We start from the raw sequence: 27,863 nt of genomic DNA on the forward strand, positions 1-27,863 counted from the left end.
GCCGGGGAGACTAGCGTCTCAAGTAGCGAGTAAACATGTGTAGGTAGGTGTAAAACAAGTCACTACTTCAAACTTTCACGAACATAACACTCAAGGGCAAGGAGAGTAAATTTTTTTTCCAATTCTAGCCAAACATATCAACCCCAAACATCCACTTGGGGTTACTACCTTAAGAAATTTTCTTAATTTCTTAAATAGAAGCCACATGATCTAAAATCAGGCTAGGTAGTGGACACGGTTGCGTAGAGCTTTCAATTTCGATCATTTTACCTTTTTGCAGAAAGGAAAACCGAGCTCTCCATAAAGAGTTATGGCTCGGGAAGAGTTTAGGGTAAACCCTAAACCTAAACCCTAAACCTAAAATCCAAACCTATAAAAACCTACTCCACCCCCCCTCATTCTTCATCTTTCACTTTTTGCCTCCATTCTCTTCCTCCTTCCGAGCCCCACGCAAGACACTCCTCCCTCTCCATCGACCACCCCCTTACTCCTATCCTTGCCATGTAAGTGACATCGAGCCCTTCTCACAGCGATGACCTAGCCTTCCACCCACCGTCCATTGTTCCGCAACAATCCCGTTACATCGAGAAAGACTTGGAGAGCGTTCAGGTGATCACCTCTCCCTGCTTTTTGATTTCAGTCTTTCAAGTTTTTTCCCTCTTTCTTCCCCCTTCCCCCTCCATCTCCACCTCCCCCTCCCCCCTCCCCCTTCATCTCCACCACCACCTCCCCCCTCCACCTCCCCCTCCCCCCTCCCCTCCCATCTCCACCACCCTCTCCCCCCTCCCCCTCCATCTCCACCTCCCCTCCCCCCTCCCCCTCCATCACCACCTCCCCCCTCCCCCTCTCCCCCTCCCCCTCCACCACCACCTCCCCCCTCCCCCTCTCCCCCTCCCCCTCCACCACCACCTCCCCCCTCCCCCTCTCCCCCTCCCCCTCCCCCCTCCCCCCTCCCCCTCTCCCCCTCCCCCTCCACCACCTCCCCCCTCTCCCCCTCCCCCTCCCCCTCTCCCCCTCCCCCTCCACCACCACCTCCCCCCTCCCCCTCTCCCCTCCCCCCTCCACCACCACCTCCCCCCTCCCCCTCTCCCCCTCCCCCTCCACCACCCCCTCCCCCCTCCCCCTCTCCCCCTCCCCCTCCACCGCCACCTCCCCCCTCTCCCCCTCCCCCCTCCCCCTCCACCACCTCCCCCCTCTCCCCCTCCCCCTCCACCACCCCCTCCCCCTCTCCACCACCACCTCCCCCTCTCCCCCTCCCCCTCCACCACCTCCCCCCTCTCCCCCTCCCCCTCCACCACCCCCTCCCCCTCTCCCCCACCACCTCCCTCTCTCCCCCTCGTTCTCTCTCCCACCCCCTCTCTCACTCCCTCTCTCCTCTCTCCCCCTCGCTCTCTCTCCCACCCCCTCTCTCACTCCCTCTCTCCTCTCCCCCCCTCACTCTCTCCTCTCTCCCCCTCGTTCTCTCTCCCACCCCCTCTCTCTCTCACTCTCTCCTCTCTCCCCCTCGTTCTCTCCCCCACCCCCTCTCTCTCTCTCACTCTCTCCTCTCTTCCCTCTCCCCCACCCCCTCTCTCTCTGCCCCTTACCCCCCTCTCTGTCAACCCAAAACCCCTTTTTTTCCCCCCGACCGCCCCGCGGCGGCTCTGTGTCCCACCCCAGCCCAGCCCCGCGGCGGCGCTGTGTCCGCCGCCCCGCCCCGCCGCTCGCCATCCCCTGCCCCGCCCCCCCTCACAACCCCCGCCCCGCCAGCGGCGGTGCCCCCTCACCCGCCGCCACGAACCCCCTACCCCGCCCGCGGCGACGCACGCAGCGCCGCCGCCGCCCGTCCGCAGCCCCGCGCCCCCCGCGCGCCACCCCCCGCACACCCCTCCCCTCACACCCCCCGCACTCCCCCGCACCCCCCTCGCACGCACCCTCCCTCCCCCCTGCGCCACTCCCCCTCACCCCCCTCGCACGCACCCTCCCCCCCCCTGCGCCACTCCCCCTCACCCCCCTCGCACGCACCCTCACCCCCGCCCGTAGCCCAGCGCCCCCCGCCATTACCCCCCGCCCTCCCCCGCCACCCCCCACGGACCCCCCTCACACCACCCCGCACAACCCCCTCGCCCTCCCTCGCCCCCCCCGTGCACCACCCCCGCCCTCCCACGTCGCGTCAACCCCCCCCCCCTCGGGCGCCACCGTCGGGCAGCCCCCACACTCAAAAAAAAAAAACTAAACCTAACCTAAAATTACCTCTAGGGTTAGTTTAACCATAGTTAGGTTAGTACTAACTAGAGTTAGGTTAGGTTAGTTAACCTTGGGTTAGTTAGTTAACCTCAGTTCCATTAGTCACGTAGGTTAGGTTAGTAGTAACTGCAGTTAGGTTAGTTTAGTTAACCCTCAGTTAGTTAGACTAAGTTCGGTTAGCTTACCCTCAGTTAGGTTAGACTAACTCTTTCGTTAGAACCTAACTACAGTTAGTTAACCTCCCAGTTATAGTAACTGGGAGGATCTCGGTTAGTTAGTCTAACTAGAGTCACTTGGTTTCTACCCCTCGGTTGGACTTAAAGTCCATTCACACCACCATTAGGACCCCCCCAAACGCCAAATTTACCCCTCCTTTAACCCCTCGAAACTCATCCGTTTGGGACCCAAATTGAACCCCGTTTGAACCCAGATTTCACACACGGAAACACCACGTTACGGGGTATTTTTCCAGCCCATTGCACACCATTTCGGCATCCCTAGCACACATTCATTCGCGCCCCCGTGTGGGCCTCATTTTGCATTAATTCACTCGTATTTTCACGCCGTGACCTTCGATTAATGATCCGTCTGCACCGGCACATTTCCCTACACACGTAGGACAATCCTAGGCACATTATTAACACGACGGTCCCTACACAAACTAACATCACTCTAACTCTCCTAACGACACCACCTCCACACCCGCCCTTGGGGTAGCGATACCCTTGGCAAATCACGCACCATCTGCATGCAGTTACGTTCTGGCCAACGACTTCGACTCCAACGCTCGCCCAATCCGCAACTAACTCCACTGCAACAACCGCCCCCGCCAATCCTCTACCCCAAATCCCCCCGTGAGGTTCAACAACTTCCTTTAACTCCTCCACACCCCAACATGGCTGGACGTCGTCCTGAGCATGATGGGGACATCGAGCTCGATGCCGAGGCTGACAACTTCTTCAATCGATGAAATCACAACAATCACGGCCGACGCCCCTTGGGAAAACTGGAACTTCCCAAATATAATGGTAGGGGAGACCCAGCTCGCTTCCTCCAGCATTTTGATGCCGCATGTCGAGCAGGTGGTGATCAATCCCATGAAACCAAGGTGGCTTGGTTTCCAATGGCCTTAACTGATGAGGCGTCGGAATGGTACCTCGACCTTCTCGTGGAAGAACGTGCCACATGGGACCTACTTCAAACCGAATTCAAACGTCGCTTTCAAACGGAGAGGCTACAAGATGATCCCGCTCTCCAACTCAGCAAGATCGAACAAGGCCGGAGGGAAGATGTACGCACATACCTGGGAAAGATGAAGAGATTGATCGCCAAATGTGACCCACGCCCAGATGCAAAGTACCTCACGACATGGTTCATAGCAGGTCTACGAAAGAAAATCTGCAAGGATATGAAAAAGATAAGTAGCTATGAAACATTCAGTGCTGCTCATGCGGCAGCCATTGACATCGAAGATGGCATGACAGATTCAGACACTAGCAGTGATGATGCCAGATCAAATACACGAGATAAGCGCTCAAAAAAAGGTAAATCAAAGGACACTACCGAAACATCCAATGAAGATCGCCTCGAGGCCATGACCTTGAAGCTGAAAGAAGATATGATGCAGGCCATGGATCAAAAACTTCACTTGTCTCAGCCGCCAACTCAAACATATCCACAGCAAGAAAATGTCTGGTGCCCACACTGCTTGGCAAATCATACAGCAAATGAATGCCCAGTCCTAAGAGCAAGGATCACTGCACAAGCAAATCCACCGCCACGGTTGTGGTGCCATATCTGTGTCGTCGGCGGCCATGATGAGACCAGTTGCATCTTCAACATGCGTAACAATCCGCCTCGACCACCACAATACCAAGCGGCACCCATGCCAGTATACAGGCAACCGGCACTTGCACAAGCGCCCCCAGCTCCGAGACTAAATCCTGTTCCCGTTCGGACACAAGTCCCACAACTACTCAGGAATCCGAATCCACGACCGTATCCAAGACACCAAATCCAGCTCCTCAGGCAGTTCCCATACATCAATTACAAGCCGAAGAAGTAGATTCACTATTTGAGTATGAAGCAGAGTACCCAGTGTACTATGTAGAAGGTGCAGAGGGTCTAATACCAGTCTATGCAAATCAAGTGCGACCCAACACATTTCGAGCACCAATCAAGTGTTACGGTTGTGGAGAAAATCATAGGATCGCAGAGTGCCCTCATCGTGGTAGCCCAGCCACTTTCCAACCGCTCTGCAGAGATTGTGGCATAGGACATGCCTGTATGGATTGTCCCATGAAAAATAAGGTCCTAGAACAAACAGAGGTTAAGCCTGACATCCCCATCGGCATCATTGGGGTGGACCATCAAAGTCTGGGTCCGGCAAGTCTAAGGTCACAACCTATCAATGTAATTACACGCCAACAGAAAGCGGCCACGAAGGACCCTATCATTCCAATCCAACCGAAGCGACTTCTGAGAAAGAAAGCACAAGTGCCTCCACCTCCCTGAGCAGCTGAGTTCATCCACATCAACTCCCGAGCCTCGAATAAAAGAAGTTCCATTCCCGAATGCAGAAGTGGAGAAGGCTCATTTTCAGGCACTTCAGCAATGGGTCCAAAATGAACAAGCTCAATTTGAGGCTCAGAAACAAGCTCAAGACCCACTCCATGACTTGGCCCCACAAAGTATTGATACTGTACTCGAGCCTTTGTTCCAACAACAGACTCCACAACAGAATGTACCGCCACGTCAACTTGAAGGAGCTGCACTCTCTAGCATCCTGAGTTGCCCTGTGTCCATTCCCATCGGAATCCTCTTATGAAATTGTCCCAATCTCTCGGAGAGTTTCAAAGGATGGATTGAACTCGCAAATCCCCCTCCACCTATGAACGACATTGATGATATCCCTGTGCGGATGGGTGAGAAAGATGACATATGCAACATCACTGTGCCTTTGATCCACAAGGCATATAATGAAATCCAAGCCATAGTGGATGGTGGAGCAGGTGTCAATGTCCTATCAAAGGAGCTTTACGAAGAATGGGGTCTCCCACCAATGCAAAAGGCTAATTTCAACATACGCCTTGCCGATGATTCACGGGCTAAACCCTTGGGAATAGTGAATGGCGTGTCCACAAAGATCGCAGGAGTCCACTTTTCCCTTCAATTCACAATCTTGGATCTCCCCAAAAAATCTTATCAAATCTTACTGGGACGTCCTTGGTTACGGGAAGCATCAGTCCTCCATGACTGGGGAACGGATAGATTGACAATCCAGAATCGAGACACTGCAGTCAGGGTGAATGTGGGGACAGGAGTTATTAAACCAATTGTTCCTAGAGCATTGGATGACACATCTTCCACGACAATCTCGAGCAAATCAGATCCCTTGCAACAGCATGCCATAGCAGGTGACTCACAAAGCAATGTCAATAACTAGATACAAACATTGGCAACCATCGACAACTGCCATTCATTAGACCCCATCTTCTCACAGATAGATGTTAATGCACTACAGGTCAATCCTCCACCGACGCATGAAGAACCAATCGATCTAGAGATGCCTTTCTTTATGGCTGACCTCGAATGGGATAATGAACCTGAAGAAGGTCCCCATACCAATGATGACTCAGATTTTCCTTGGGACCTTGAAACAGAGGCTGTGAATGCTGAAATTGAAGATCACATCTTTGATAATGACCTAGCCATTTTGCATGCCCTAATGGCAGTTGAGCTCCTAAAAGTTGAACCTCCATAGTTGAATAACAGCAGAAGATCCCGCAAGAAAGCTGCCGGAGGAAATCGCAGAAAAGCCAAGGCCGAGCACTTCAATGAATTCGAACGAGTCCAAACAAGGATTGTGGAATTGTATCTTGCAAAGGCAGTCCCCTCAAAGTCAAAACCACCACCTCTTGAATGGTCCCCTGAAGGACTGGAAGGAGTATGTGCAGCACATGAACCCTTACTTGGAAACACCTTACCAGTGGAAAAGTTACCCCATAGTTCCCAACGTAAGAAGTTTCGGAAATATAAGCCACATGTGCAGATGAAGCTCGATCCAGAGACTTCAGAAAAAGAAAGGAAAGAAGAGCCTAACAAATTACTAAATGCAACTATGCCACCCAGTACTCATGACACATCTCAGGCTAGTTCAACCCCATCAGAGGCCGATCTTCGAGCAGTGCCGGAATACTTTAAGAATTATACAAGTGGCAGTGCACCAATAGCAATGCCAAGACCAATCAGAGAATCTGAAGTTCAAGAAACCGATAGCATTGGAGAAACTCCAATCTATGAGGGACCGGCAAAAACACGCACAATAAACCTCGCCCTTGAAGGGGAGGAAGAAAAGTTGGTTTTCATTGGGAAACAGCTCCGTCAAGAAGATGAAAGCAAACTCAAAGACCTCCTAATGGAATACCATGACTGCCTAGCATGGTCATACAAAGAGATGAAAGGAATTTCACCAGAAGTGGCAGTTCACACGATCCCTATAAGGGAAGGCGCTCCCCCTAAGGTATGTGGACCTTATCGCACAAATCCTAAATATGGCACCATGGTTTATGACGAGCTGGAAAAACTCCTAGATGCCGGATTCATCTGCGAGATAGAGCACACTGATTGGGTTTCACCCATTGTCATTGTGCCTAAACGCAACAAGAAGCTCAGAATATGCGTAAACTTGAAAAATGTGAATGCCGCCACAATTAGGGATCACTACCCCCTACCCTTAACAGAAACAGTGTTGGAAAAGGTGGCAGGATCCGAAATATATAGCTTCTTGGATCGCTTCAGTGGCTATAACCAAGTACAAATTGCTCCTCAAGACCAATCAAAAACAGCATTTGCTACAGAATGGGGTATTTTTGCATATAGAGTCATGCCATTCGGCCTTTGTAATGCCCCAGCCACATTCCAGCGAGTCATGTTCACAGCTTTCAAGTCATTCTTGAATAAGTTTTTACAGGTGTTCTTGGATGATTTGTGCATCCATTCAACCAAACAGGACCACTTCAAATGTCTGGAAGAAGTACTAATCAAATGCAGGGAGTATGGCATCTCCCTAAATCCAACAAAATGCCAGTTCATGGTCACCCACGGAGTTGTTTTGGGACACATCGTCTCTCAACATGGGATTGCAACTGACATGGACAAAATCAAAATCATCATGGAATTGCCTCCTCCTACAAATTCCAAAGGTGTACAGGTCTTTATGGGACATGCCGGCTATTATAGAAGATTTATATTGTGGTATGCCATGATAGCTAGACCACTTTACAAATTATTAGTGGAATTCTTATGGACCGAAGAGTGCGACCAAGCCTTTGAGCTTTTAAAGTGGCGCCTAATCACAGCACCCATCCTTCTATCTCCCAATTGGGATATTGATTTTCATGTTCATACTGATGGATCCAAGTATGCAATTGGGAGTGTGCTTTGTCAACCGGGTGCACATAAGAAAGACTACCCCGTCTACTTCGCCAGTCGACAACTCAATGATGCAGAGATCAACTATACAACCACAGAAAGAGAAGCCCTAGCAATGGTGTACAGTGTAAAGAAATTTCGGCACTATCTACTCGCAAATGATTTTGTCTTCTACACCGATCATCAAGCATTGCTATATCTTGTGAACCGTCTGTGTACCACAGGAAGAATAACCAGATGGCTCCTCTTGCTGCAAGAATTCAACTTCAAAATTGTGGTCCGCAAAGGTGCCCAACACTACATTGGCGATCACATGTCTCGAGTCAAGACAGGAGAAGAAGCCACTGGAGTAGAAGATGACTTACCAGATGCCACACTATTTCAAATAGATGCTGTTCCAGAATGGTGTGGAGATATCATTGGGTACTTGATGGCAGGAAGACCACCCCCTGACATGAAAGCAGTAGATGCCAGAAAATTGATTCTAAAGGCTGCACCCTATCAACTCATTGCAAGACAACTATACAAGATGGGCAAGGACCAGATATTAAGAAGATGTGTAATGCCTCATGAGATCCTGCCAATCCTGAGTGAAGTCCATGAAGGCATTGCAGGAGGACACTTCCAAGGGGAAGCCACAGCAAGAAAAGTTCTCCTCGCAGGCTACTGGTGGCCAACACTATGGGCAGATGCCTATGAATATGTAAAAGGTTGTGATGTTTTCCAACGAACTATTAAACCACAACACAAAGACTTCAATCCCCTAACAACAGTTGTTGCACAACAGCCATTTGAAAAATGGGGGATTGATTATGTGGGTCCCATACATCCAGCAGCAAAAGGAACACAGGCACGCTACATCATTGTGGCCACTGATTACTTTACAAAATGGGCTGAAGCTAAAGCAGTCAGAAAGGCAGATGCCAAAAGCACAGCAAGATTCTTGTACGAACATGTGATCACCCGATTCGGATGCCCCATTGAAATTGTGTCGGATAGGGGCACACATTTTGTCAATGAGGTAATCCAAGGACTCTTGTCTGGCTTCATGGTCATTCATAGAAAAAGCACACCCTACTACCCCCAAGGGAATGGACTAGCAGAATCCACAAACAAAATCATATGCAATATCCTCACCAAGGTAGTAGAACCACAGCGTTCTGATTGGGCAGAGAAACTGAATGCAGCCTTATGGGCATACAGAACCACATTCAAGGTCAGTACAGGGAACACACCTTTTCAATTGGTGTACGGCCTTGAAGCCATGGTCCCACTCGAATTTGTAATACCAAGTCTACGCATCGCAATACAGGAATGCATGGGTGATCATGAGTCCTTGAAAGAAAGGCTCTGTCAGTTGGAAAAGCATACAGAGACAAGACTAGTCGCTTATCATGCCATGACAACAGAAAAACGTCGAAGAAAGGCATGGTTTGACAGGAATCTGAAAGCTAAAGACATCAAGGAAGGCGACTTAGTCCTGTTATACAATGCCAAAGTACACAAGGGAAAACTGAAGTATCTAGGTCAAGGACCCTACCGAGTACGAAAGATGAATCCCATCGGAGCTGTGCTACTTGAAACACTAGATGGAGTCCAATTCAACACAACAATAAACGAGCCGACTGAAGCGCTACTACATCAACACGCGAGCCATCCCCGACAAAAACGAAGATTTGGGAAACCAAGTCTTCCTTAGTTAGGATTAGATTGTATCACGAGCACTCACTTGCATATGTACGTCTTCGCACATATAGGTAGCCTCAATCGATTTTACCTAGAGCTCAGGAGTGGTGAATGAGTTCTAGCTGCCCTATGAAAATCCCAGCAAAAAAGCATATAGTTAGTCCCTACTTAGCTACTAGGTCACGTGCACTCACACGCTTTCGCTTAGACACATAGATGATTGCATGAATAATTGTACCACAAACTTTCATTCCACACTCCCAAAAGATGTATAAAAAAAAGGATCTCTCTCCCACACACACACAGAAAGGTCATACAAGCATGCCAATCAATGTAATGATCAATGGTACACTACATGTACATGGATGCAGGTTCAGAAAAGATGCCGCCACTAAAGAGGATGCGCAGAAAGAGCCCACCGCCTCAACCACGGGACCCCCTCCAGAGTTCGCAGCCATCTACATCCTCTCAACCACGGAGACCATAGGCGTTCGTGGTCCAAAGCGATAGCTCCGAAGAAGATTCAGTGCATGTCCAAGCAGAACAAATGCCCCCCCAGTCACAGCCGGCCTACACAACTGTTAACAAGGCCCAATCATTGAAACTTGTCTGGCCACCCACCTCGACTTATGCTCTTTCCCAGGAAGCAACATCTTACTTAGAGCAACGGGGTCTAGGCCATTTGCATGAGAGCCTCAAATCCTTGGAGGACAGTCCTATCATGACCACCTACATCAAGGACTTTCTCCACTCTTACTACTCCAGCAATGCAACGGATGGCAAGTACGGTACAATCACTGTACAGCAGAGCCCACTAAACATTATCCTCGACAGTATAGTCATTCAAAGGGCTTTCTCTCTGCCAAAGCAAGGTGGCGAATACCCTAAAAGGTCTGCGGATGCAAAGTTTATCGAAGTACAGTCTCTCCTCACCAAGGGTACCCTGATCCATAGAGATGGCATCTTGCTTCGCACAATCCTTGACCCTCGCCTCAAGGAAGCAGCACAATTTCTATCCACCATCCTGGGAATAAAGAACGGCAAGGAACGCTCCCTTCCACTCCGCACATTTGTTTTGCTGAGTAGGAAGCTCAAACAAGACTGGGTCCAACACTTCGTCATTTTCTTTACCAAAAAACTCGATGGTTCTTCAGGCCAGAAATGTAAAATTCCGCACTTATTGGCTATCATCATCAAAAAAGAACTACAAGAAAGAGAAATGACTCTGCCCCAGTCTCCAAAGCCAATTGAGGAGTTGGACATACCCTTCTCCCCAGTATGGGAGCCATCATTAACTGCTCCAGCTATCACACTGATAAGTACAGATGCCTTAACAGAAGTACCTGTTCTGGAAAGCAGGATTGCGGAATTGCCCCAGGAAATGCTACAGCTCGATGCACAACTGCAACCACTAAGTCTCCACCAACAGCACCAACCCGAGCTCGAGACAAGGTTGGCACCCGAACCTGAGGAACGATCAGCACCAGAACTTGCGGCCACATCAGCACTCAAACCACCCATCGACGCCATGCCAGTCGATGAGCCCTAAGGAGAGCTCGTGCCAGATCAGCAGTATGACTATTGTCCACAAGGGAGTGAAATGCCATTGGAACAACCTCCCCCAAGTACTACAGAACCCTCGGGATGGCTACATGGGCACCACTTGTATCATCAATATCGCCAGACCTCATCACCATCTATCATTCTCCAACATCAAGCTAGCCAAATGATCCAAATGTCAGAACTCTTCACTAGCTTGGCTAAGGAAGCATATGCAAGAGAATTGGAAAGGCAGACGGCCTCAGAAATCGAAGACCAATTCCAGGCAATCGCCATAGAGGTCAAGGCACTTCGGGCACAGATAGATGAGAAGGAGGTAGAAGAAGTGCGCATGAACCAGGCTCTCCAAGCTCAAGAGAAGGCCGTAAGGGATGTGACCTCCAACCTCCACCAAAGTCAAACACAGTTGACTGCGGCAGTAGAAGCAATGGCAATCCTACAAACCTCCTATAACTCCCTGACAACTGCACATGCGCAACAAACAGAGGAAGTGGCACAAGCTCGACTCACTCTCATTCACAAAGAAGAAGAGCTCCAGGATTGCAAGGACAAGCTTGAAGACATGCAACAATCTTTGGCAGTACATGCCTTTAGCATTGATGAGCTTACAAGGGAATGCCGACTCTTAAAAGACCAACTTGCTACTGTTCAAGAGGCCAGCACTTCATAAGCCCAGTTCTTGGACCAATGGTCCAATACCACTGAAGACATTCCTCAACAGGCAAAGGTCACCTTGCAAATGAAAAAGCTTAAAGAGGCATACACAACCATCTACCATCAGTACAAGGAAAAGATGAATGAGATGCACTCCCAAAAAATAGCCATCTCCAAGCTTGAGCTCCAATTGCTAGTGCACAACAATGAGGCATTGGAAGACAACACCAATGACGGCCCACTACAATGCACAACCGTGGTGTATGAAGAGCTTGTGGCTGCTCTACAAATGGAAGATCACCTCCACGCACGCGTGCTTATCCAATGGAAGCAACTCCAACTCAGGATCATATCTGCTCATCCAACAATCGACTAGAAACGATCCATCGGGATTAAAACCCTGCGCATAATTTGCCAAGACTTGTCTGAAGATGAGAAGAATATCTTCTGCCTGTCTACACATGCCGGGTTTATAACTCTCAGGACGGATGCTTTCATTGCATATGTCTGCCTCATGGGTAGTCCTCCCCTCAGGGTTATTGCAGGTTTGTTGCCATTGCTGCAAAGGCCATCCCTATTATTTGCACGGCATGACATAACCGACATCCAACCCATGCAGCTGATCATTCCATCGCACCAACAAAAAGAAGTGTCGGGACGATGACAAGGCCTATCTCACATCCAACTTCCCATATCTAACCACTCTTTCTGCCAACATCATAACCTCACTTCCCCTTGCTGCTACCACCCTCTTAACCTTCCCCGAGCTCCATCCTAACATCTATTCCCTCCATCGTCTCTTTGCTCATGCCTCTCACCATTTTCATCTTACCCAACAGTCACAAACTTACGAGCCCCTCACACCTAGCTTTTTCCCCTCCCTTGCTAATCCTACCCTTGAGGATTACCAAGCTGCTCAAACCATTTGCCCATTTCTTCCCCCCCTCCCCTCTGCTCCCCCTTCCGCCACTATCACTCAGCCATATTTCTCCCCCATGTCCCCTGCTTCTCTCCTGGCCCCGTCATCACCTCCGACACTTCTGGTGCTTCCATCAGCAGAAAATGATGCAGTATTTGATTTTGAATATAGGATCCGGATAATCCAATTCGTACACCCATGCCAAGTTCCAATGATGGGTATGATTTTGATGAGATACCACTTCCCAGTAACCCCATCAAGGAATTTTGGAGCAAATATCCTGATATGAAAACTCGCGGTGGATGGACCCTGGGTAACTTTCCTACCAATCTTCATCAGCACCAAATAAGTGAAGGTTGGATTAGCAAATTGGATCCACAACCTGATTGGCGCCGTCCCAAGCTCTTTGATGTAAGCTTCTTAAAGGAGTACTTACGGGCACCTCCATGTCTCAGAACCCATCCCAAGTTCTATGCAGTTCCACGGCGTAAAAGATGGGAAGCCAACATACACACTTTGGCTGAAGATCGAGTCATTAATTGGCCAATGATCGAACCCTACTCTGGTGTAGAATGGACTATCCAAGGTGCCATGATCCGAGCACTTCAGCAGCATGAACAAACAATGCGCGGCAACATTGATCGTTTCCTTCGCCAAAGTGCCATATTCTGCAAAACATTAGCATTAATTCTGGAGGTCCCATGTTACCTTGATTCCCATTTGCCTCCACTCAGCTTTAATCCCAATGAACGGATTGATGCTCAGATTACAAGCCGACTATATCAAAGAGTGATCTTCTTGGAGGCACGCCACATATCTCTGTTCGAGCAAATGGTAGATACAGGCTACCTGGAAACTACGCAAAAATTGTATGGTGCTAAGGCTCTACAGCAAGATCGACTGGCACGACACAAGTTCCACAGCCACTGGACTAAAAACATGGCAACCCAGGTACGTGATCGCAATAAGCCATAACCCGAGGACGGGTAATCAAATGGATCCGGGAGTATCTTGACTCTGTGCCAACATGAACTTATGAAGAAAGAGAAGGTGTTACAACTTTGTGATACAATTTTGTGTTACAACTTTGTGTTACAACTTCTAGACACAACTTTGTGTTACGACTTTGTGTAACAACTTTGTGTTACAAGTTTGTGTTACAAGTTTATGTCACGACTTTGTGTAACAACTTTGTGTTACAAGTTTATGTTACAACTTCTGCATGAAGAGAGAGAATGTGTTACGACTTTGTGACACAACTTTGTGTTACAACTTTGTGATACAACTTTGTGTAACAACTTTGTGATACGACTTTGTGTTACATGCAGAGAGGGAAGCTCTCCAACTTGTATAAATACCCCATAATGGAATGAAGCCCACACTCTTGGGGGCATTGTGTTGAGTCTACATTGGTATTCCAAGCATTTGTCTCAAGTGTCCATGCTTCCTTGCACTGCACGTCCAAAAGCATGTCCTAACCTTGCAACCCTTCTCCCCTCTCCTCCAACCCTGCAACCCACCCTCTCCCTCTCCTCCTCCCTCCTTCTCCTTCCTCCTTCTCCTCCTCCTCCCTCCTCCTCCTCCTCCTCCTCCTCCCTCCTCCTCCTCCTCCTCTCTCCTCCCTCTCCCTCCTCCTCTTCCCTCCTCCTCCTTCCTCCTCTTTCTCTTCCTTCACCCATGCTCTTACACCTTCTTCCTCTCCCACTCCTATGCTTTCCTAAACCCTTAAACTCCATGATCTACGAGGGAGACGAGTTCTCCACCATGTATTCTACTCTGAACCTTGAATCCTCCCTCTAACCCTGGACTCCTTCTAAACCTTGGAACCTCCTTCTAAACCCTGGAACTTCTCCTAAACCCTTGAACTCTTTCTAAACCCTACAACCTCCTTCTGAACCCTTAAACTCCTCCTAAACCCTACAACCCCCAATGAAGGCGAAAGCCTTCATTACCCCAACAACGATGGTTTACGTGCCTTTTACACATGCTTGCACTTTGATTGCTTACCACACTTAAGCCTACGTCTCTCATCGGAACACGACTCGAGGTCCTAAGCTACACATATACTACAACGACAATCCCAATATATCTGTAGGTGACAAAAAGCCTCGGAACCCTGCAACATAGAAAACCCAGCTCTTCCTACGAAAGCAGTAGGAAAGAGCCAACAACAAAGCACGTTAATCCAATCTTGGGGATCAGATTAGCATGCACTCTTCCACAAGATCGCATGCTAAAATTCGATCCCTAGGATTGGATTAGCGATCATATAGATGCTAATCTGATCCTAGGGGTTGGATTAGTGTGCAGCCACACATACGGTTGCATGCTTCATGGAGATTTGATCTCTAGGTTCAAATGTAGATGAGTGCATTAATTTTTTCCAAATTTTTTATAAAAAAATTCCAAAATTTTAATATCATGAATTACAATGAAAATGTAAAAGCATCAAAAAATAATCTAATTATTCCACTCACTTTAAGGGGTTTGTTGGCATTTCGGATGTTGGCTAGGAATATGTAGGCTGTCAAAGCTGGGAGGAGGGAGATTACATTTTGGGAAATAGTGAAAAATGAGAGATTAGGGTTTAGGATGTGGATTTTATAGTGTAAGATAGCATGACACAATGTATTCCCTATAATCCACCCTACAAGCTTGTGAACGACAGTAGCAATGGCCTGCTAGAGGGAGACACTCTTCTTGAAGCCGAATTGGCCTGTAACAACAATAAGTTTTGAGTAAGTTTTTCAAAGACATCTTTCATTTCACTTGGTGCTCAGTCTTTGGAGCACTTCCATCTTCACATTCACTGAGGCTTTTGCAATCATCATAGATCAACAACCTCACACCTTCCATTCAGGGGCTCTCCTTCTCCTATGCTCTTTTCAACCTAGCATGCTAGTCAACTTCAAGAAGCATGACCCGTTTCTACTTGTTTTCAAAAAAAAGGTCTCCTCTACTTCTCTAGTGGTGTCTCTTGAGACAGAGATTCTTTATCCAATTTGCCACTATTGTCCTCCTAAATCGTAACCATTTCAACTCCCGACTTTGAGGTCATAGCTTAGTAGGTTTGCAAAGTAGGATCATTATCAAATTTTTGCTATTTCATTTGCAATACATGCTCCAAACTGTCTCATCTAGGAAATGACCTGGCTTTGGCTCTTGAATGTCGCTACGCTTTTTGGGTATATTTTCCTTACCATTGATTGCTATGTTAGCAATTACAGAATGTTCTTCAAGGAGATCCACTCTTCACATATACACAGATTGAATACATGCAATGATAAAGCACGTAGTTGTAGAATCAACCAAGATGAAACCAAAACACTTCTATTCATATAATCAATCGACACAATCAAAGACCTTGCCTCACCTCTACCAAGTTTGTTGGCAGATACAATAGCATGTAGACTCGTCGACTAAGGACTCAACTTAGTCTAGGACAATCAACTAGTAGCTCATGCTAACCAGCCTTGTTGTAGTATTACAATGAAGACTTTGTTGATCTATGGACCCTAATGACCTCAAGGAGCAGTTGCTTAATGAACAAGACAAGACTATCTCAGGGCACATGGCACATCGGCTCATGACCGCGACAAAGAGACCAATTGAATTGGCATAATCACATATATGTATTGGTAGAAATCACCTCAGTTTGATATCCCTACAACTTTCATGAAGTCTCCACACCACACATCCGCTTACACCTATGCCACATGCATGCATAGCCTAGCCAATTGCTACAAAGCTTCCTTGCATGGTCCAATGAAATCTCTATGTCCAGCCAAAGGTTTTGTATGAACCAATGAGTCTCTGCGATTAGACAACTAAGCAAACCATGAACCACACTAACTAGGCAAACCATGAAGCTATGAGGATCACCATCCACATGCTACTCCTAGATGATGCATCATTACTCAGGCTTTCATCAAGCTCTCATATGCTAGACATTACAAGTTGTCGTATACATATCTTCAAATTCTAACCTATCAAAGCTTATGATTCAAACTCCGTAGACTTTCGATTGAACCATTTGTTCACATTAAGAGACTCCAACCATGGATTTTTAGCTCACAGGTCCTACTCCCAATCACAATGCTCTAACCTCCAATACTTTGCACTCAATGCCTTCTATCCAAACAAATTGAAACTCCTCAATAACTCTCCAAGACTGCACACTTCCTTCTCCTTCCAGCTTGACTTCTTCTTCCAACCTTGCTTTAGCTATGAGTAGCCTCAACCAAGCCCTCACCAGGTTTGATACCACTTGAACATGCAAAGAGGGAAGATAGAACCAATTCTCATGTATTACGGGATGGAAATACTCTCTTATGGCCCATTACACTCTTCTTCACCTTCATTTATAAGAGAGACCTAAAGACTCTTTACACCCATACTTTAAAGAAGCCACATCAGTATGTCTATCACCACTCTACATCCATATATACATAATCTATACATTAACAAGAGCTAGATAAAGGTATGTATCTTACACTAGAAAGCATATCCATGGCTCTAATCAGCACATAACCCTACACAATGCCATGTGTCTTGCATGAACTAGCATGATGATGGACAAAAAATGCTACAACCTCTAGTTGGCATAGTTTTCATGATTTTTTAAAAGTGCATAAAATATAATGAGTGATTATGAAGTGAGCCAAATTAGTAATAGAGTGGTAAAATAGAAAAGTGAAAGAGCTTTTAGAAGAATGAGACATACACAAATGAAAGGAATAATGTTGGTGATACACGAAGCAAGCATGAGTGAGCCCCAAGATAGAAAGAAGGTATAGTGCATGGTTAAAGTTAAAAAAGGAGAGATTATGTTGAAAAATAAGAAAGAGAGAATGTATCCTTTACTTTGATGAGTCTCGACCCATACTTCATGGAGAAGGGAATTCCTTGAGGCATATAAAAGAAGATGTATGCATTTGTACTCTACTCGTATCTACTCGTATCATAACAAGTTCATAATCTTAGGCTAGGTTGTGACCCTAAGTTTCTAGGATTCTACTTTTTATTTATCTAAGGAAGACCTATTCCGAAGAGATACCCGCTTCATCCCACGCCATTTTTGTTGATACATATTATTGGAGCCACCATTTCAAAACGGTCTGAGCTACACTTAGGTGACCCTATGGGCTACCGGCTGGTGAATTTTGAGGGCAAATGGTTGAGGGAATGCTCAGGGAATGAGGAGAAACTAAAGAAAAACCAGTCGGGTTCTCGTCGGGTTTTGAAGAAGACATGTTTTTAGAGGTGGAGAAGATGCTGCTACCCCTGGAGGTGTGAAGCTTCATTTGGCCTAAGAATTGCACTGAGTCTTATAATTCCAAATACCTTTAATTGCACAGCAAATGCACTATGCTTGATGCTTTGTGGAGTGAGGTAGAAATCCTCCAAGGTTACTCTGTTTTTGCAAGCATTTCTTGACTATTTTTTGAAAATAGATGCTACATTAAATGCTAAGTTGATGCTTGAGGAGTTAAAGTACAGATCAGAGATTCATAGATTACTTTTGAGGTTCAGTTGAATGCATTTTTCACCTTTTATGAACTAAGGATTGAGGTTATGATACTTTGAAGTGGATTTCAAGTCATACTATCTTGTTGACTAGTTGACTAGTTGACTAGTGTGGGTTGACTATGACAAGAGCTTTCATGAAGGAAGAATATATCATGACTTGCATGATGATTTCCAATGGATATGATTGGAACAAAGGTTTCAACTACAACCATTATGATTCTTATTTTAAAGATGCCTTAGTTATGGTTTTAGTATCTTTCATGATGTATGAAATGTACTTGCATTTGGTTGACTATACCTTGCCATACAATCATGACCACCTCTTGTGCAAGAGTAGACACTACCCTTGCATGACAAGTGGTAAGACCCTCTTCAGTCCATATGATTCACAAAATCTTTTTAAGGCTTGGACACTCAAAGAAGGTGAAGCACTACAATGACCTTGTATTGCAGAATATGGACAATATACATTAAAGAGTGTAGAGAAGGACAAAGAGCAAAGGAGCTACAAGATTAGCTACACCAAGAACCTCTCCAATGACAATGAACCTCACACTATGGTATCTTGGAAGAGAAGAAGGAAAAGGACAAGATATGCCATCAAAGGGGGGTATTTCCCCACATCTTCCACTTAGAATGTTTTTGTGTGTGTGGTCAATAAGGGTTCTTTGCCTTGGGATGTCTCCCTCAAATGATTGTTAGTCTTATGTGTTACCTTATTGGATCTAAGGGTGTTCCCATGCATAGTCATTGTCTATCTCCCAATTGTAAACCAACAAACCAAAGTCAAAGTGAGATCAGTTGGGATGAGGATGCCCAAATGAGTCTACTGCTGATGCAACTAAAGTGAGTACCAGGTTGTGGACCATGTGTGTTTCTATCTATCAGTATTTCAGATTCTATGATAGGATGCAAGTATGCCAAAGGAGGCATGGGATACTTTGGCAAAAATGTACAGCACAAATACGCAAGCCAGGAAAATGCAACTCAAGCAGGAGTTGCACAATGTGTAGAGAGAAAATATGAGCATCAATCACTACCACATGAAGGTGAAGAAAATTGCAGATGCACTTGCTTCCATTGGGTCGCTAGTGGAAGATGATGATCTAGTTTCTGTGACCTTGAATGGTCTAGGAAAGGATTATGCATAGTTCCAAACATCCATTGCCGTCCGTGAAAAATTTCCTGATTTTGAGGAGTTGTTTGCTCTTCTAATTTCTGAAGAGCAGAGAAATGGTGGTGCATCTTCTTCAAGAGGAACTTCAAAAGAAACTGTCTTCTACTCAAATGTTGGAAGAGGTAGAGGCACAGGTAGAGCAGGCCAATCTGGAGGCCGTGGTAGAAATCAGAATATGCAGCAAACTCAAGAAAACATGTCCTATGGAGGAGGAAGTGGTAACTCTAGAGGCAGGGGGAGCCAAAGAGGTCATGGTGGATGGCAGAGAGGCCAAAATGCAAACAACAATGTTGAATTTTACTATTGTGGTAAAATGGGTCATATGGCTAAAGACTGCTACAAAAAGCAGAATGACATTATGAATGGAAAATTGGAGCAAGGCAATTATGCATCCTCTAGTAGATAGGGTGATGACAGAAATGAGCATTTGTTTATGGTGCAGCACATGACCAATTCTGTGACAAGTGCAGAAGAAAGCAATGATGTGTGGTATGTTGACTCAGGTGCATCAAACCACATGACAGGTCATGCAGAATGGATGCAAGATGCAAGGAAAATGGAAAAACCAGGATTTGTGGAGACTGGTGATGATACTGCACATCCTATTGTGCAGATTGGTAAAATTCCTTTGTCTATGCAGGATGGGAAAAAGAAATACCTGTCCAATGTATTTCATGTCCCGAATATCACCAAGAACCTGGTTTCTGTTGGTCAAATGGTTGAGCAGGGCTTGCAGGTCAGATTTAATCCTCATGGATGCTTTGTTGAGGATATGAAAAATAACGGTCGCTTGATAGCAAAAGGAAGGAAGAAGGGGAGGATGTTTACATTGGATGCAGACATGCCTGAATTGAGTGCAGCAATGTTTGCACATGGGACCGGTGTAGTTGCAGATATTGATATCTGGCATAAACGCATTGGTCATGTAAATGTACAGTGACATAAATCAATGCAGGCCCAAAATATTGTTGTAGGATTGCATAAATTCAAGGTTATAGAAATGCATAAGGTATGTGAAGCCTATCAATTTGGAAAACAGGAAAGGAAACCATTTCCTAGGCATGTTCAAGAGAGTAAGAAGCCACTGGAATTAATCCACTCTCTAATGTGTGGACTACTAAAGCTGCATCTATTGGAGGCTGTCATTATTTTGTCACTTTTATTGATGACTACAGCAGAAAAGTTTGGGTGTATTTTATGAAAAAGAAAAGTGAAGTGTTTGGGCATTTTAAAGCTTTCAAAGCTATGGTTGAAAAAGAAATGGGCCTGCAAATAAAATGCCTAAGGTCAGATGGAGGGGGAGAGTACCTCTCAAATGAGTTTGCAAGGTTCCTGCAGGAGCATGGCATAAAGTAGCAATACTCATGCAGTCATACCCCACAGAAAAATGGACTTGCAGAAAGGAAAAACAGGCATATTGGAGAGGTATCTCGGGCCATGCTAAATGAAAAAGGCCTACCAGATTATTATTGGACTGAAGCAGTTGCTACAGCAGTTTACATAATGAACAGGACTCCCAGTGTAGCAATACATGGCATGATGCCAGAGGAGATGTATACTGGTAGGAAACCAGATATTTCTCATTTGAAAATTTTTGGTTGCATTGCCTATGTTCATGTGCCAGATGAGTTGAGGTCCAAGTTGGATCCAAAATCTGAGAAGTGCATCTTTATTGGTTATTCTCTGTAGCAGAAAGGGTATAGATGCTATAACCCTTCTACTCGTAAGTTTACAGTGAGCTGAGATGTCGTTTTTGATGAGATAGTAGCTGGTATAAACCAGTAAATGTGATTGATGATGTAGATGCACAAAATGGTAATGCTACACAGAATTCACATCAGCAATCACAAAATATTAGAATATTAGTGGACATGCAGTGTCCTCTAGCAGTGGTTCACGTACTTCACCGTGGACAGGCAGATTGAGATCAAGAGAATCTCCTCAAAGCAATGCAAATAGTGATATGCAGCTATCACAAAAGGGAAAAGAGAAGGTAGATCAGCCCATGTTTGATGTGAATGCAGGTCACTCTTATGTGGATGGTGAATCCAGTGGCTCAAAACAGAGCATTGATGATGAGTTGGGTATTCCTTCTATTGTTACACCTGGAGTAAAGAAGACAAGGGATGTTTTGAGAGCACCTGGAAGTGAGCCTATTTTGCGTAGGTCTACCAGAGCTAGGTATCCTGTGGATAGGCTGAAATATGATGGATTTACAGCCATTCACTATGCCTATATGGTCAAAGTGATATAGGAACCAAAGCCCACTTCTTTTGAGCAAGCCATGGGAAAAGAAAAATGGGAGAAAGCCATGGATGAAGAAATGGATGCCTTGGAAGCAAATGCTACATGGGAATTGGTGCCTTTGCCTAAAGACAAGAATGCAATTAGCTGTAAGTGGGTTTATAAGGTGAAGCACAATGCAGATGGTTTTGTGAGCAGATACAAGGCAAGATTAGTTGCGAAGGGGTATGCACAGACATACGGCATTGATTATGAAGAAACATTCAGTCCGGTTGCAAGGATGGCAACAACAAGAACAATCATTGCTATGGCTGCATCAAAGGGATGGTATTTACATCAGATGGATGTAAAGAATGCCTTCTTGCATGGTGATTTGCAAGAAGAGGTCTCTATGGAGCAGCCACCAGGTTATGTTCATGCTGTTCATCCTGAGTTTGTTTGCAAGTTGAAGAAAGCCTTCTATGGCTTGAAGCAAGCACCTAGAGCATGGTTTGACAAGATAGGACAATATCTTGTCACTATTGGCTTTCAGATTTCCAAGGCAGATTTCTCACTTTATGTGAGAAAAACAAAGAAAGGTATTATGCTGCTTGTCATTTATGTTGATGATTTGATCATCACAGGTGATAGTGATGAAGATATCCTTCATGTGAAAATGCTATTGAAGTAGAAGTTTGAGATGAAGGATTTGGGAGAGCTGCGTTATTTCTTGGGCATTGAGGTGATTAGATCACCAAGTGGGATACGGCTCTTGCAGAGGCAGTATGGATTGGACATGTTGTCCAAATATGGAATGACAGGCTATAAGCCTATTTCAGTTCCTTTGGAGTAGAATGTGAAGCTGAGCGCAGATGCAGGTGAGCTTTTGGAAGACCCTACTTTGTACAGACGCATAGTAGGAAGTTTGATTTATATGACTATTACCAGGCCAGATTTGAGCTATGATGTTGGATTGGTAAGTCAGTTTATGCAGGCTCCAAGGAAACTGCATTTGGATGCGGCTAGATGCATACTCAGGTATGTGAAGTCCACATTGCAGTATGGACTATTTTATGAGGATGGGGTTCAGATACAGTTGCATGGATACACTGATGCTGATTGGGCTGGTAGTATTTCAGATAGATGATCTACCAGTGGATATGTGTTCTCTTTTGGGAGTGCTGTAGTCACTTGGAGCAGTAAGAAATAGCGTATAGTTGCCTTGTCGAGCACAGAGGCTGAGTACAAGGGTGCAGCAATGGCTGCATGTGAGGTAGCTTGGTTGCATAAGCTACTTTATGATATGCATCAGTCTACAGATGGGCCAGTTGTCATTTATTGTGACAACATGAGCAGTATACACTTGGCAAATAACCTAGTCTATCATGCTAGAACAAAGCACATTGAGGCGCATTATCACTATGTGCAGGAGAAGGTTTTACTAGGTCTTATTGATCTAGTTTATGTCAGCATAGAGGATCAGGTAGCTGACATATTCACGAAGGCATTGGGCGCAGAGAAGCTGCTTAAGTTCAGAGACTTGCTCGGTGTGCAGGAATTGGGATTGAGCTCGAGGGGGAGTGTTGAGATATCGAGCTCCACTGGTGATATGCCAGGGTGACCGTTGTGCATTTATGTCACCGACTTATTAGCTGCAGATGCGGTTGGTACACCACCCATGAATAATAGCTGAATGACAGCTATCCTTATGTACTCTAGTTCGTGGCTCAGTTAGTATGCCACCTTAGTTAGTTGAGTTTGGTTTGAGACCCACATATAGGGTTCTTCTATTTCTTTGTACTAGAGTTCTTTTGGCTTTTAGAACTAAGAAGAGGAAAACTGTTTTCAGCCTCCACCTTTGTGTGTATTCCCCCATTGTGTATGTGAGAAAGCCGCAAGTGAGACTCCTTCCTTCTCTCCCACTATCTTCACATAAAGTGTCCCTCGACAATAACTCAAAGCATGAACAATGTCTTGATAACCATATGGATAGATTATCTTATTGAGAATGGTGTAAATATCTTGACCATGTAGAAAGGAGCACATATGGCTCATGGAACAAACCTTAACACTAAAACTAAAAGATAAAGATGTAATATCTATCCTTTTTTTCATTTCAATGGTGTATAGATAGCATTCTTTTGCGACTCTTCCCTCTCACACTGTCCATCTGAATCTTCAAGTGGTTATCATAATCTCAAATGCTCCTACACTTCGTGTGAGTTTAAGACGTCCTCTTGAGGCATTGTGTTCCCTCTCCATTATTGATTGTATAATGGGGAAATTTCCCCTTCCTCTATTCAGCTCCTAAAATGGAGCTATAGTGACAAAATTCTGATTCTATGAGTGAAGACATGTTTTTGGAATAGGAAGAGAACTTTGTGGAAAGACATATAATGAGCCTTTACTTAAGATTTTTAAGGGCTTACAAGAAGAAAAGGAGTTGAGGAGAAATCTTTCAAGAAGAAGTATGAGGATAAATCTTGTAGCAATTGTCAACTTACATTGGATCTTCTCAAGCTCATCATAGCTTAGTGATGTATCAGCTAGCATGATCTCTAAGCAACTCAAGCTCCTCCCATGAGGCATGTGGCATTTTGCAGCTAGCTTTGAGGCACTACCCGTGTAGCCTAGTAGTCAAGGAACACCATCCCTCCTTGGTTTTATCTCTAGCTTGTGCCATGCTCCTCAACATTGAGCTCCATTTTGGTAATCAGCTACTTGGGTCCTTCATTTTCTTGTAGGTCACATCACCTCAACCACCCTTTGAGTACCTCCTAGGCCCCTTCATTATGTCTTGTCAGGCTAAGCCTTGACCTTCAACCACCACCAACTACACATGCAAGCCACATGAAGCTCTACGAACCTATGTTCAATCATTTCCTCACTTAGTAGACTCATGATTCATCAGGCCACCATTCTATCCCATCACTCTTGCGCTTCTATAAAGACATGTCTCAACATAAGGTAGCTTTTAGCTAACATGGGTTATCTACCAGGTCAATAGACATGCCATGTAACATAGTAGCCCTATCAACATGGAATCTTAATTAGTTGCCACATCATATTGTGCCTTCACGTTGAGAATTTAAACGGCTCAAAAATTTGTGACAAGTTCTACTTGTAAATGTGAAGGAATGCTAACTATTATTATGAATGAAAAGCCTAATTTTGAAGCACATACTATCATTCTCTATGGAAAATAATAGTGAGCTGCACGAGAGTTTGTGTGTGTGTGAGAGAGAGAGAGAGAGAGAGAGAGAGAGAGAGAGAGAGAGAGTTTTAAATCCTCCGCTTTACTATCAAGTTAGGTAGATGCTTGTGAAAACGTCCATCTCGCCGTTCATCACGTATCTTAGAACCACGTTGGTAACATAATAATGCAATTGCGTATACTCTTATAATGAATTCATAGGTAGTCTCTTCTTTGTTGCGCTGGGACTTCGATGACGATGATGGTTGTAAACATTTATTTGTTGCTACGTACTCCAAATGTTTATTGTGTCCTGAAAACATGAGGAAGGTAATGATCTCAATTAGTAATGAAACATCAGATACAGCAAGACGGGGTTTAAAATTTAAATGTAATATTATGAGGTCAGTGGGGAAGAGCAGCACAAATTCGTACACAAACCGCTATTTAGGCATACATTGACAGCTATAGAACACCCCACTGTTGATATAGGACAAGTGGAAGGTCACTTAGCACTAGATGCTATCCATTACTCAAGGGATCGGTTTGACTTACTTAGAGCAGTCGATATTGACACTAATCAGATAGCCGAGGTTCACGTTGTGAAGATAGTGGGAGAGAGGGAAGGAGTCTCACTTGAGGCTTTCTCACAATCACAATGGGGGAATACACACAAAGGTGGAGGCTGAAAACAGTTTTCCTCTTCTTAGTTGTGAAAGCCAAAAGAACTCTAGTACAAAGAAAATAGAAGAACCCTATATGTGGGTCTCAAACCAAACTCAACTAACTAAGGTGGCATACTAACTGAGCCACAAACTAGAGTAGATAAGGATAGCTGTCATCCAGCTATTATTCGTGGGCGGTGTACCAACCGCATCTCCAGCTAACAAGTCGGTGACATAAATGCACAACAGTCACCCTGGCATATCGCGAGTGGAGCTCGATATCTCAACACTCCCCCTCGAGCTCAATCCCAATTCCTGCACACCAAGCAGGTCTCTGAACTTACGCAGCTTCTCTGCGCCCAATGCTTTCGTGAATATGTCAGCTACCTGATCCTCTGTGCTGACATAAACTAGATTAATAAGACCTAGTAAAACCTTCTCCCGCACATAGTGATAATGCACCTCAATGTGCTTTGTTCTGGCATGAAAGACTTGGTTCTTTGCCAAATGTATACTACTCATGTTGTCACAATAAATGACAACCGGCCCATCTGTAGACTGATGCATATTATAGAGTAGCTTATGCAACCAAGCTACCTCACATGCAGCCATTGCTGCACCTCTATACTCAGCCTCTGTGCTCGACAAGGCAACTGTAGGTTGTTTCTTGCTGCTCCAAGTGACTGCAGCACTCCCAAAAGAGAACACATATCCACTGGTAGATCGCCTATCAGAAATACTACCAGCCCAATCAGCATCAGTGTATCCATGCAACTGTATCTGAACCCCAGCCTTATAAAATAGTCCATACTGCAATGTGGACTTCACATACCTGAGTATGCGTCTAGCCGCATCCAAATGCGGTTTCCTTGGAGCCTGCATAAACTGACTTACCAACCCAACAGCATAGCTCACATCTGGCCTGGTAATAGTCATGTAAATCAAACTTCCTACTATGCGTCTGTACATAGTAGGGTCTTTCAGAAGCTCACCTGCATCTGCGCTCAGCTTCACATTCTGCTCCAAAGGAACTGAAATAGGCTTACAGCCTGTCATCCCATATTTGGACAGCATGTCCAATCCATACTGCCTTTGCAAGAGCCGTATCCCACTTGGTGATCTAATCACCTCAATGCTCAAGAAATAACGCAGCTCTCCCAAATCCTTCATCTCAAACTTCTGCTTCAATAGCATTTTCACATGAAGGATATCTTCATCACTATCACCTGTGATGATCAAATCATCAACATAAATGACAAGCATCATAATCCCTTTCTCTGTTTTTCTCAGATAGAGTGAGAAATCTGCCTTGGAAATCTGAAAGCCAATAGTGACAAGATACGTCTAGCCATGACGTGCGATTAGATGGTTGCCATGCTAGAATTTATTGGTCATCGGAGCCAAGATCTTGTGTCAGTTGTGCAACTCTGGGTGCCTATCACTGCTAAGACCACACAATCCAACAGCTGGATTTTGCTGGAAGCCTAGCCTAGCGTAGGCAGTCATCTACATCAGCTAGAATTTCTTGGTCATCGGAGCCAAGATCATGATAATTCAATAGGATAAGGGGGGAGGAGTGGTGGCTCATACACCCAGCTTTGCTGGTAGCCCAGCCTAGCATAGGCGGTCATATACATCATTGAATAGCCCATGACGTGCGATTAGATGGTTGCCTTGGAATAATTTCTCAGTCATCGGAGCCAAGATCATGGTAATTCAATGAGATGAGGGGGGAGGAGAGGTGGCACATACACCCAGTTTTGTTGGTAGCCTAGCCTAGTGTAGGTGGTTCCCTTGTTTGGGATTTACTAAAACAAGCATGATAGTTGCTTGGGATTTACTAAAGGTTATATTTTGTGGGGGTTGCAGGTTATCCTAAACCAACAAAAATGCATTTTGTTGCTAGTGCCTACCTCCTTTGGCCAATGCCTACCTCCTCTAGCCTTAACTAGTGTTTGAGCTGACTCAATCATGATTGCATGATGTTCTAACCATCGAGCTGGTTTAGGAAAATCACATTAAGTCCAAGCCAACCTAGCTCTGGTGTTTGAGCTGAACCAGCCACATGGTTGCATGATATTCCAACCACCGTGCTGGTTTAGGACAATCACATAACTGGTGTTTGAGCTGACCCAACCATGGTTACATGATGTTCCAGCCACCGAGCTAGTTTAGTACAATCACATTAACTCTAAGCTAGCTTGGTTCTGGTGTTTGAGATGCACCAGCCACACGGTTGCATGATATTCAAACCACTGGGCTGGTTTAGGACAATCACATTAAGTTTAGGCTAGCCTAGTAAACCAAAGCTCAATCACAAACAACCACCAGGCTAGTTTAGGCAACCACTGACCTGTGTTGTATCAAGAAATGAAATAAGTAAACTATCCCAGAGCTCAATCACAAGCAACCACCGGATGGTTTAGGCAACCACTGACCTGCATTGTATCAAGCATGTGTATGATGTGCTCGTCAAACATCTTGTATCCTGGCTACTTTCTATAGATGTCCTTGTTATTTGTAGAAACTCTCAAGAGATGCACAAAGAGTGGAAGAAATGCCTGATAATTTCGATTTGAGTAGTCTATGGGCTTCAAC

General features: G+C 45.4%; 1 protein-coding gene across 1 annotated transcript; it reads left to right on the forward strand.

The window, feature by feature from the left end:
- Positions 1-737: 737 nt before the first annotated feature.
- LOC147900447 (uncharacterized) lies at positions 738-27,844 on the forward strand (the record flags this gene model as incomplete). The annotated part of the gene is made up of 3 exons (XM_087376654.1): positions 738-779; positions 1,092-1,144; positions 27,790-27,844. Coding segments are annotated over 3 exons (150 nt in total), but the record flags the coding sequence as incomplete, so codon positions are not given.
- Positions 27,845-27,863: the final 19 nt, after the last annotated feature.

This window comes from Dipteris shenzhenensis, chromosome 7, assembly GCF_047967505.1.
Source record: "Dipteris shenzhenensis isolate YYH24624 ecotype China chromosome 7, Dip_SZ_1.0, whole genome shotgun sequence".
Taxonomy (NCBI): Eukaryota; Viridiplantae; Streptophyta; class Polypodiopsida; order Gleicheniales; family Dipteridaceae; genus Dipteris; species Dipteris shenzhenensis.